This window comes from Neoarius graeffei, chromosome 11, assembly GCF_027579695.1.
Source record: "Neoarius graeffei isolate fNeoGra1 chromosome 11, fNeoGra1.pri, whole genome shotgun sequence".
Lineage (NCBI taxonomy): Eukaryota > Metazoa > Chordata > Actinopteri > Siluriformes > Ariidae > Neoarius > Neoarius graeffei.
The window spans coordinates 31,481,460-31,494,620 of record NC_083579.1 but is presented as its reverse complement, the minus strand read 5'-3'; the positions used below and the strand labels follow the sequence as shown (position 1 = coordinate 31,494,620).

At 39.4% G+C, this 13,161-nt stretch overlaps 1 protein-coding gene across 4 annotated transcripts in view; it reads right to left on the bottom strand.

Annotated features, from left to right (window-relative positions):
• The window catches only part of adck1 (aarF domain containing kinase 1), a 418,902-nt gene that overhangs the window by 376,149 nt on the left and 29,592 nt on the right, over positions 1 to 13,161 (bottom strand). For all 4 annotated transcript variants that reach the window (XM_060932941.1, XM_060932943.1, XM_060932940.1 and 1 more), the window contains one exon: positions 10,783 to 10,866. In XM_060932941.1, the coding sequence (XP_060788924.1) occupies positions 10,783 to 10,866 (84 nt within the window). The remainder of the gene's footprint in view (positions 1 to 10,782; positions 10,867 to 13,161) is intronic.

Here is a 13,161-nt window from a genome sequence, read left to right as displayed (position 1 = left end):
GATTTGTTCGCAACAAGTGGCTGTACTGAAGAAATACAGTGTCAAAAGACATTACGAGACCCACGCCGACAAATACAGCCAATTCACCGGGCAACGCAGGACTGAAAAGCTAAATGAGCTTGCCTCAAACCTTCAAAAACAGCAAGCAGCTTTCTCAAAGTCTCGAGAGACACATGAAGGTTCGTTTTAATATCATACATCATCTTCAGTTCTCCTTTAATGTTAAATGCGGCTGTTTTCAAAGAGGGGTGTCTCAATATCTTTGTTGTACATTTTATTTCATGTTAGGGGCAGTGAAGGCGAGCTACATCATCGCATGGGAGATCGCAAAAGTGTCCAAGCCATTTTCGGAGGGTGCATTCGTCAAGGATAAATACGCATCTGTTGGAATCCAATCATTGCCACCAGAATCAGTCATTGCCACCAGAGTACCCAATTATCACGGCCTTTGCCGGTAAAATACTCTGTATGTTCGGGACAACATATTTATGTGAACAGGCATTTTCAGTAATGAATATTAATAAATCGAAACTGCGTAGTCGTCTGACCCATGGACATCTCAACGATGTCATGAAAATAGCAACTGCCCAGAGTCTGTCCCCCAATGTCGACAAGCTGGTAAAAAGTAAAAGACTTCTGGCTTCCACATGTAAAATGTAGCTGGTATTTCTCCCCCATGTAACCTTGTGCTGTGTGCTTGAGGGGGAATAAACAGGATGGGTGTGTGGAAATATATGTGGGACTTGACCAGCAAAGTTAATGTGCCATCTGTAGTTTGTTTTTATTGGTATGTTCAGTCATATTTGGCTCTTTTAAACTAATGCTACTGGATATTTAGTCACTTGACCTATTGGTGGAATTATTTACCCTGGCACTTCTTTCTTTTGACTCGTTTAGGCCTACTCGCCAATCGTTTTAATTGGCCTAATTAGGCCTATGCATTGACATGTTTTTGATGTGCAAGATCAATAAATCTGATCTAAGTCATTTACAGTTTACACTTGTGTTATTTGTGTCTTAGTCCATTTCTGTAGCATTTTTTTTTATAAATGTAGGCTACTTGCATGCTTAGACTGTTACATTTTCAGAGGGTAAATTGCTTTTGTCTGCCATGTTATTGTGCGCCTCATTTTGAGGCTATAGCTTTACAATTCCTTTTGGGCGTATAGGCCTTCAAAAATCATATAAAATAATGTCCTTTTGTTGAGTTAGTGTCTGGTCTTTTCAGGCCAAAAGTGTAATTCGGCCCCCAAGGTCCCACTTGAAAAAAATCTGGCCCCCTTACCAATTTCACCCTGGCACCCCTGGCATATGACATCTTGGTTCCCATGAATTTACATGTGAATTTTATCATTTTAATGAGAAATGTGGGTTACGCCAACTGACACATGCATGAGTCAATTGGTACAACCAGCACTTTCCATCAGACAAATGTTGTTTAACTGGCACAAACATCAAGCATAACAGTCAACAAGGCTCATTGAACTTGCTTTTTTTGAATTATTTTCAACTGATGAACAGAAACAATGACAAATATGGGTTTTCTAAACTCTCAGGTGGTGCATGTTTGAAAGCTTTTCCAGTCATCTGGGATGAGTTTTGAATGACGTGAATTCAAAGGTTCTGGCTCAGAGACTTTTTGCAGCACATCAGACTTAAAGTAGAATATTTTGTCAGGTGGATGAGGCCAGGTGAAGACATTCGTTTTACCTAGCTGTTGCATGCAGCTCACTTCCACTTCTTCACCCGCCACCTGGATAACCTGCCCTACATAAGGTTTATTGTCATATCTGACTAAGGCCGTGTACACACGTAGCCGGGTATTTTTAAAACCGAACATTTCCCCCCCTCCGTTTATAAAAATGTTTTATCCACACCACCTCGTCTTCGAAAAAAATCCCTTCCACACATAACCGAACATCTGCGTTTTCAATCATAAGCATTCCAAACCTGTAGATGGCATTATTTCCCCAAATCCTACCCCCTAATCACATCAGAATAGCCCTCTGTTGGCGTCACTTCCGCCTAAACATAAAACATGGCGCCAAGCTCGTTCGTCTGGACAGACTCGGAGACAATTGCTTCTAAACACAATTTTGGAGTATAAACTTCAAAAGACGCAAGAAAACGTTGATTGGGAATCTTGTCAGTAGTTGGGCTTCTAAAATTAAACATGTAAACAGCACCTGCACAATAATTAACGCTTTCAAGGCACTACTCCGATCCATTACTCTTTGTCCATGCTTAATCTGGCTTCTGCAGTAAACAAAGGTTGCACGTTTGACGTCAGGGCAGATTTGTTGTCATTTTTTTGGCGCAGATTGTGACGTTCTAAAACGCAAAACTCCGGTTATCTCTGTCTACACGAAAAGGCATACACGGAGTTTTCAAAAATCTTCACTTTGCCCGGAGTTTTTTTAAATATTCGTTTTTGATGTGTTTTCATGTGGATGACAGGCCAAAACGTAGAAAAATATCTTCGATTTAGCAGATACCCGGCTATGTGTGGACGGGGTCTAAGACAAACCTGCCAGTCAAACTTTGCTGACAGTTGCCAGATGTTGAAGGGAGCTCATCTACAAGGTGTCGGAAATCTGCTACATTTGGTGCATAGCACTTGCAGATCTCAGGTCTTGAACAGAAACAAGATATTTCCCTCCAGTGAATCACATATTGTTCTTCACATGTCACTTGATGGATTTTCAGCGTACCTTTAATGGCTGGAACACTTGTTGGAACCAATTCATCATAGTTTACAATTGAATCCTCTGCAATCCAAAAGTAGGTTATACTTGATGGTTGACTCTTCAGGAAGCTGTAGAGTTCCTCAGCTGTCTGCAGATCAGTGCCTCTTTGGACTGCTGTGTCTGCCATGCGCTTCACGGCTCCTCCCACCCCATCAGGAGCGCCTTTTCCGTGCGACTTCTCACTAAAGTTCCAAGTGACTTTTTTAAATCCACTCCTGAAAGGGACTGTACTGAGTAGGTAGAGGTTGGTTTTGTTCCTGTACTGAGTCACTGGGCCATCACTTATAAACTGCAGAGTGGTGGGAGTAGTGGGGCACTTGCCTATGGCAGGGGTTTTCAAAGTGTGGGAGAGTCAGCCCCCCCTCGGAGAGCAAATAAACAACAGCGCCCCCCTTACAATTTTTGTTGTTGCTATACTTAATGTTCCATTCGTATTTTTTTAAAAAATGGTTGTTGTACACATTATTTTTTTCTTTTTCACATTTTAAACATCTGTGCTTTTTAAAACATCTTGTTTTACACATTTTAAACATCTCATAGCATCGTTAGCTAGCACCTCTTGGCAGACAACACACTGTGGCAGTGGAGCATCTTCAGATCCAGTCCATGAAAATCCAAACTTTAAATAATCGTGGTCATACTTCCTTCTTTTTCCAGTCCCCCAGGATTCCGCGGGCCTTTTTTGTGATTGTCGCGGGCTAAAATGTCTGATGTTGTGGGGGGGGGTTTCCAAAAAAATTGCGATGAAAGTTGCGGTGTTTTTTAGGTTTTTGTTGCGATTACATTGCGGGAGGAAGTGAAAGTTGCGAGAAATTGTTGCGATTTTCTCTTTTTGTGATTAAAATTGAGTGATATGTTAAATATTAAGTTATTACTGAAAAACTATTGATTAAAAAAACAAAGAGAAATGGTCCTATAAACAACTTTACCAATATAAAAGATTACCAGGACTACAAAAATGCAGAAAAATAGGCTTTACTTATCCAAATGCTCCTGTTGGTTCAAAAGTTAAAGTGCAGAGAACCTCACAGCACAACATGAAGTTACCTTAAAATATAATATAAATGCCTCAGCTTTTATGTAAGAAAAAAAAAAACTATTAATATTAGTACTGTGTGCAGGCAGTCTCTCCTGAAGACTAAATTAAACAATAATTATAAACTAATAAAATAAATGGCTCAGGCTTCATAGAAGAAAAAAAACAATTTGAACAGAATCTCACAGTATGATGCTGAAGCTGCCTAAACAATGGAAAATAAAATACCATTTTGGCAAAAATGTTGGCATCCATTAATTTCTTGTATTAAGTAAAAAAAAAAAAATAAAGTGCACACAGTGCTTCACTGTAAACATAACACACTTTCAGTGTTGCCAGATACTGCTGACGTTTTCCAGTCCAAAATATGTTCAAAACCCGCCAAAATACACTTGAAATCGTCCAATCTGGCAACACGACGCGCATGCTGCTTCTCTTGAACACACGGAAGTAAGGCGGAAGGTAGTTTGTCGACGTCACCTCAAGACGACGCCAACGATTGGTCAAATTTGCGGGAAAGTTGCGGTGATTGGATATAATTGCAACACCGCCCTGAATTCGCGGGGATTGGTTGAATTTGTGCTGAAGTTGCAAATCGCAACATCCTGGAGGCTCTGTTTTTTTGCTTGGCCCAGACTTTGTCTCCTCACTCACTGTAGCTTTAGGTACTAAAAATCGATCCATTTTGTCTCTCACGTTGCGCCCCCCCGAAGAACTCTGGCGCCCCCCCAGGGGGGGCGCGCCCCACACTTTGAAAAGCCCTGGCCTATGGCATCCTCAAGTACAGGGTCAAGGTGAGCCCACACAGCACGTTCATCATGGCGTGGAGAAGCAGAAAGAGTGGCATATGAAAATGATGATGAGGCCGTATACACTACACTTGTGTGTATGGTGACTTGCTTGCGGCTGCCCCCAAAATGATATAAGAAGAGTTAAACAATGGTCACCCTTAACACTCAAACACTGGCCAACATAGCAGTTGGGTCACATTACATTTTTATGTCAGCGGTTAGCATCCAAACAGAGGAAGTGTAATGGTATAATGAACTGTCAGATTACACAACGTTGTAGTGATTGACAGGACAAAATTTAAATCCCACTTTACAGGCCTGCTGATGGACGCCTATGAAAGTTCATTAGCTTGATGCTGACATTTCAAACATGTTTTTAAAATGAATACCTATTTTTGACTGGAATTTTGAATTTTACGTGTTTTACTAACATTGTAGTATTTGACATGCAACTATAAACAAACCTGATCATGCTCAGAAAATGTCAAATTAAGCAGATTTCAAGAAAAGTTACAAACCTTGTCATGTTTCAGATATGTTCATCAGGGATCCTTCTGTGTGATGTAACTTCCTGTCACATGGTCTTATGACACAACTGAACAAAATGGCTCCTCAAATGTTTGTTGCTCAACATTGACAATTGAGGAACAAAAGTGACAGGGTAAAATACCCAAATTACTGACAAAATGTATGAAAATAATATTCAGTTTCTTTTAGTCATTGTTAAAGAAGACAAATGTAAGATTATGCCAAACTAGATTATGTTTTATTTAGGATTTCACCTGTTTTGAGCAGGTTGAAATTTGTAGTTTAAAGATTTTAGCGTTGCACCACATAGACATTTTTACCATTATACCATCATTATTTTATCAAAATTGATTAATTCCAAATAATTTATGGTAGGTTACCAAACAGATAATGTACTTAACTATATTGTGAGACGATTTTCACATTTTAACCCTTTTCTCCTAAGACAAATCATAGGAACGCAAAAAAGTAGCGTCACGTCATTGACCCATGAATATACACACGTTATTTACCAGCTGGGAGGTCCGTATCATGAAATACCGTGACCTAGACCCTGAAGCCGCCGCCAGGCGCCGCTAAAACCGCCATTTAGAATTTGAGCCGCCGCCAGCCAATAATTTTGTAAGCCAATTTGAGCCGCTATCTAATAAAATTTGGCTGAGCCACTAAGAATTGTGTACATCAAATAATGGGTTTATCCACATCATGAGCTACAAGAAAAGTGACACAAACATGATCAACTGTACACACTAGTAGTAACACAATAGAGACGTATAGGCATACACTGTAGAGATTTAGAACTGATATCACAGCACAGAGAGCCACCACGAGCTTGCCGTTGTGACTACCTGTCTGGCTTCCCGCCCCTCACACCGTTACCACGATACACTGGGGAACCCGGGAACCCACCCAGAGCATCAATCGACTCCGATATCGACGAGATGGCTGCATTCTTTGCCGCTGCTGAGGGAAAGTGTAAAGGTATTTTTTTGTTTGTTTGTTTGTTTCACATACTTCGAGATTGATAAAAAAAAAGTACTCCACCACTCTACTTTCATCATAGTAAGATAGCTGCCAGTCCTTCACTGGTCATTGCTAGTGAGAGTAGATAGCTAGATGCCTTCCTCGAACAATCCAGATTAGCTTATTATTAGCATTGAACTACAATCTTGCTAGATTTATATTTACAATGAAGTAAGAGACCAGGGGACCTGTGGTAATTTGCTATTTATTCCCCCCATTTGTTTGATCCGTTCGCCCGGATATATGCCACACAGTGACGTCCAGTATCAGCCATTTGTAGTCATAAACATTTTGGTGGCTGCAGCAGACATTAAGGTTTTGGCTGAGTCAGCTAGCCAGCCAATAATTTCATCAGCCAGCCATTATCCTGAAAACAAACGGCTTCGGGGTCTACCGTGACCGAGGTCTTGAAAGTACTGAGCGAGGCCCTCTGGGCCGAGGTCAGTATTCAAGGCCGAGGTGACGGTATTTCACCATACGGACCGACCTTAAGTTGGTAAATATTTATTTTTTTCTTTACCAAATTCTAACAGAAAACGAGAGCGCCCGAAAGGGAAAACCGAGCCGAGCCACCATTTTGAATCCTCATTCACGGCTGTAATGCAAATGGCTTCCTCCTCGGTATACAAGTGCACTTCCATGGCAGGAAAAAAACTACATTTTGCCGCCTATGTAGTCCCCTATTTATACAAAATTGAGTCATTCAGGATTCAGCCATGCTTTTGCTCGGCGTTAGCAACAGTTAGAGGTTTTTAGCTTTCTCCTGAAATGTTTTCTTTTATTTCTTCTTCCTCAGGGTAGTAAAACTCGCTTTCGCTGTGAACACTGTCGTTATCGCTATCCATGCTGTAAAATTAATGCTATTCTCCTGAGAAATGCCAAAATAAACGTTGACAAAAATTGCTACGATGTTTGTTGTTGTTGTGAACGAGCGAGTTGCCAGAGGTCCGTAACCGGGGTCCGTACTGTAGGATACGGACCTGCTCGCCAGCCAATCAGAGAGCAGGATTTGATGGAAACCGGACCGTGAAAAAAAAAAAAGTGTTAATGCTTAAATACAATGACCCTAATCAGCTCAAATATGTGATATCACTTATGTGATGTGCGAAATTTAAAGAAAATATCATGAAATAAATTTTGGCTCATCCACAAAACATACCTGAGCAATTTGTAATTATGATGCCCTTAACCTTTGTTTCCAGGAAATACATATTTGTGCAATCATAAACAATCTGATATGTCAGATATGTCCTTTCTAACACCCCCTGAACAGTGATCATTTATCTATTTATTTGTCCACACCTAATGTTCCAGCTGTGATGAGGGGGGAAAAAATATCCCTTCATACGACCGAGCAAACTGGTTCACCTCTACAGCTTCATAATAATTACGAGGCAAATCTCTTCTCTATATCAAACCAGGGGCTTGCATTAATTCTAATCAGCGAGTGTAGTGAGGCTTGACAGCAGGCCCTGAGGGGAAACAGAGCATGCATGTGTGTGTGCGCGCGCGCGTGTGTGTGTGAGAGAGTGCTATCACACTCTGAACAGCTGAATTTTGCTCGTCAGGCTCCGTCAGCTATTCAGACACACTGACCTTTCCCCAGCCTCGATGTGGCCAGGCAGCAAAATGAAACATACACAGATTTCCTCCTAGCCCAAAGATATTTGGCGTCTAAAATTTGCTTCACAGTGCTAATATCATTAACAGTGTTTGGTATGCAGTTCTCTAATCAGCCGATCCTTTGACAGCAGCACAATGCAAAATCAAGAGCTTCAGTTAATGTTCACTTGAAACATCAGAATGGGAAAAATTGTGATCTCAAAGTGTGACTTTCTTTCACTGTGGCATGGGTGTTGGTTTGAGCCAGATGGACTGGTTTGAGTATTTCAGGAACTGCTGATCTCCTGGGGTTTTCACACACAACAGTCTCTAGAGTTTACACAGAATGGTGCGAAAAACAAAAAACACTGAGTAAGTGATTGAGTGACAGTTCTGTGGGTGGAAACGAACACCTTGTTGATAAGAGAGGTCAGAGGAAAATGGACAGATTGATTCGAGCTGCCAGGAAGGATAGATATAGCAACTCATATAATCACTCTTTACAACCGCGGTGAGCAGAAAAGCATCTCAGCATGCAACAGCAGAAGAACACATTGGGTTCCAGTCCTGCAGCCAGGAACAGGAATCTTAGCATCAACAACAAGTTCCTATTAAAGTGGCCGGTGAGCGTATAAGATAATATTACAGCTGTCAGTTTAGCATCAGACCTACAGAAAACAGTCGAAGTTGAATCGCTTACTACTTAATTTACTCCAAACCAGCATCTGACTCAGGCAGGCAGGAGGTGTGGCCTAAAGTTAGAAGGCGGAGTTACAGTGCTGTGCAAAAGTCTTTGGCACATGTAAAGAAATGCTGTCGAACCAAAAACGGCTTAAAAATTAATAAATGAAATGTTTCAACATGAAAAAATAATACTATAAACAGCAGTAAGCCATAATAAATGAGACAACGTGAATATTTGGTGTGAGACGACCCTTTGCTTTAAAAAAAAAATAGCAGTCTGAGGTACAGTGAGTGCAGTTTTATGCGGAAATGAGCTGTAGGTTTTACTGAGCATCTTACAGAACCAGCCACAGTTCTTCTGGACACTTTGACGGTCACACTCGCTTCGTAATTTTGCACCAAAACCCAGCAGCCTTCATTATGTTTTCTTTTTTAATCTGAAAAGTGCTCTCTTATGGAATACGCTGCTCAGATACAAACTTTTTTTCTCTAACATTTAATTTTGTGCTGGAAAACGAATGTTTGGACTCTAAAATCTTTTTGTCCTGACTCGATAATGTAGAAGTCATCAAATAGAAATCTATCACAAAGTTTGTATGAAAAAAAAATAGGGGGCCTAAAACTTTTGCACAGTACTGTATATGATAAGACATTCAGATGATAATTCAGAATAAAATTCACAATTCTGGATTGTTTTATTCATTTTTTAAATACAAACCTATTCATGCTTTATGGAACTCTTTTTGAGGGGAGCGTTTCCTGATTTTTTTTTATTTTTTATAATCAAATAAAAAACAAAGCACAATTTGATAAAATTATTTTTTTCCTATCTTTTTTTATTATTTTATTTTTGGTATTCCTTGTCTTGTCTTTTTTTCTCTCCATCTATTATGCATTGTTTTAATTGTCCATAAAGCTTAATTCCATTTATATATTAGTCATTATCATCCTAGGAAGGAGATGTGAGGAAAAATATATATTTTTTTAAAAAGCAGAGAAAAAATTATTTTCGCTGTTTTTTTCTTTTCTTCCGTTTCTTTCCTTTTTTGTGATTAAAATGAATTATTCAGTATATTTAAAATATATGAATATTTATATTTTTCATGGTAGTAAATTCCACAGTGCAGTTAATTAAAATGATTGATTGACAGACAGACAAACAGACAGACAATCATGGAGATAGACAATCATGGAGGCAGACAGACAGACATACAATCATGGAGACAGACAGTCATGGAGACAGAAAGACAGACAGACATACAATCATGGAGGCAGACAGACAGACAGACAATCATGGAGATAGACAGACAGAGACAATCATGGAGACAGAGACAATCATGGAGACAGACAGACAGAGACAATCATGGAGACAGACAGACAGACAGACAGACAATCATGGAGACAGACAGACAGACAGACAGACAATCATGGAGACAGACAGACAATCATGGAGACAGACAATCATGGAGACAGACAGACAGACAGACAGACAGACAGACAATCATGGAGACAGACAGACAGACAGACAATCATGGAGACAGACAGACAGACAGACAATCATGGAGACAGACAGACAGACAGACAGACAGACAATCATGGAGACAGACAGACAGACAATCATGGAGACAGACAGACAGACAATCATGGAAAGAGACAGAACGACAGTCATGGAGACAGACAGACAGACAGACAGACAATAATGAGACAGACAGACAAGCAGACAGACAATCATGGAGACAGACAGACAATCATGGAGACAGACAGACAGACAGACAGACAGACAGACAATCATGGAGACAGACAGACAGACAATCAATCATGGAGACAGACAGACAGACAATCATGGAGAGAGACAGAAAGACAGTCATGGAGAGAGACAAGCAGACAGACAATCATGGAGACAGACAGACAGACAGACAGACAGACAGACAGACAGACAGACAATCATGGAGACAGACAGACAGACAATCAATCATGGAGACAGACAGACAGACAATCATGGAGAGAGACAGAAAGACAGTCATGGAGAGAGACAAGCAGACAGACAATCATGGAGACAGACAGAGACAATCATGGAGACAGACAGACAATCATGGAGACAGACAGACAGACAGACAGAGACAATCATGGAGACAGACAGGGAGGGGGGATGAAGGGAGGGATGTATGGATAGACAGATGAAACTGTGTAAAGTTTGCCAATCAGTGTTTCCTGTTTTTATTCTATTTTTTGCACGTCACTGTGGAAACTGACTAAAAACTAAAAACATAAAAACAGTGTTTTCAAAGTTGTGTGTGTTGGTGTGAGCTGTAACGGAGCTCTGAACGCTGTGTGTGGCACATCACTGCAGGAGCGAATGCAGAAAACCCACCTCTGATTTGAGGCTCCAGTACTCGTCTGTCCCGTACTGAACTTCACGCAGAGAGGTGAGATAGTCATAACTGATGACCGCCGTCTAAAACGGGAACAGTTTCAGTGCGTTAGCAAACTTCACATGTAAAATCGACACATTCCACACAGCTAGAAGGCTGCCTACAGTCACGTGCCGATAATCACAAGATGATCTTGTATGCCCTGTGTAATCTCCACAGTGTCGGAAATTTCAGCAGCACCACGACGCGATGCCTTTTCATCTCACAAATACAACAGACATCATGTAGACATGAGCATACACACCTTCAACGGTTTGCTGATATTTAAATTGGCTCAATGTAAAAATCTGCCATCTTTAACTCATCTTCAGGCATAAATAATCCAGATGAGGTCAAATTCAAAATGACTTCCCATGCACTAGACAGTAAACAGTACAGACGCTCACTACATATAAACATGTAAGGATTTGTTTCCTTGTTTGCATTATGTAAATGCCAATAAAGGGTATTAAAGCTGAGAAATATAATGAAATATCAATATTATCATTAATAATGCCGCAATAAACGTTTCTGAGATTGCAGTGTTTTTCTGGAACATTCATTCAAGTCAAATTTATTTGCATAGCGTTTTCAACAATAGACATGGTCACAAAGCGACTTTAAAGAACTCTATAAACTCTAGAGGTAAATTTTACATTGATATTTATAAATATTTTTCTTATTATTTTAACGTATAAATGCATTTGTATTTTTTAATGTATAATTACAAAGTCTGAATGGAAGCAGCTGGTTTGATTTTTAAAATACTGAATCATTTTTCCTGATTTTCAGTGTTAAATCATTTATTTCTACTGACAATAAATAAAAGTATGAAAAAATTCCCAATTTTCAGTTTTATGCATCTCTACTATAATGATATATATCATGTCTAAAAATATTTTAAACTTTTTTTTATATACAGTTGGAGTTTCAAACCCTATATAGAACATAATACATGTAATAAATACCATAATGCATATTAATGACTTTTAACACACTTATTTTTATTGTAAAATTGATAATTTAAAAATATATTTCCAAATATTGTGAAACTAACGAATGCAATAAATGACCTACAATCTATTTTATTTCTTGTTTATTATTAAGTGCATGATACAGTACCAGTCAAAAGTTTGTGCACCCCTACTCGACTCACTCATAGGTTATGTATTTTCTAAATTGTAGAACAACACTGAAGACATCACAACTATGAAATAACAGATGGAGCATATATGGAATTATGTGGTAAACAAAAAAAAAAGTGTTGAAAAAACAATATGTTTCATATTTTAGATTCTTCAAAGTAGCCAGCGTTTACCTTGATGACGCTTTGCACACTACTGGCATTATCTTAACCAGTTTCATGAGGTAATCACCTGGAATGCTTTTCAATTAACGGATGTGCCTCGTTAAAAGTTAATTAGTGGACGAGTTTCTTGCCTTCTAAAAAAGTGTTTGAAATCAAACAGTAAATAGTAAAAATACTGTGGTGCTTGAAAGTTTGTGAACCCTTTAGAATTTTCTATATTTCTGCATAAATATGACCTAAAACATCATCAGCTTTGCACACAAGTCCTAAAAGTAGATAAAGAGAACAGACTTAAACAAATGAGACAAAAATATTATACTTGGTCATTTATTTATTGAGGAAAATGATCCAATATTATATATCTGTGAGTGGCAAAAGTATGTGAACCTCTAGGATTAGCAGTTAATTAGAAGGTGAAATTAGAGTCAGGTGTTTTCAATCAATGGGATGACAATCAGGTGTGAGTGGGCACCCTGTTTTATTTAAAGAACAGGGATCTATCAAAGTCTGATCTTCACAACACATGTTTGTGGAAGTGTATCATGGCACGAACAAAGGAGATTTCTGAGGACCTCAGAAAAAGCGTTGCTGATGCTCATCAGGCTGGAAAAGGTTACAAAACCATCTCTAAAGAGTTTGGACTCCACCAATCCACAGTCAGACAGATTGTGTACAAATGGAGGAAATTCAAGACCATTGTTACCCTCCCCAGGAGTGGTCGACCAATAAAGATCACTCCAAGAGCAAGGCGTGTAATAGTCGGCGAGGTCACAAAGGACCCTAGGGTAACTTCTAAGCAACTGAAGGCCTCTCTCACATTGGGTAATGTTAATATTCGTGAGTCCACCATCAGGAGAACACTGAACAACAATGGTGTGCATGGCAGGGTTGCAAGGAGAAAGCCACTGCTCTCCAAAAAGAGCATTGCTGCTCGTCTGCAGTTTGCTAAAGATCATGTGGACAAGATGAGACCAAAATAGAACTTTTTGGTTGAAATGAGAAGCATTATGTTTGGAGAAAGGAAAACATT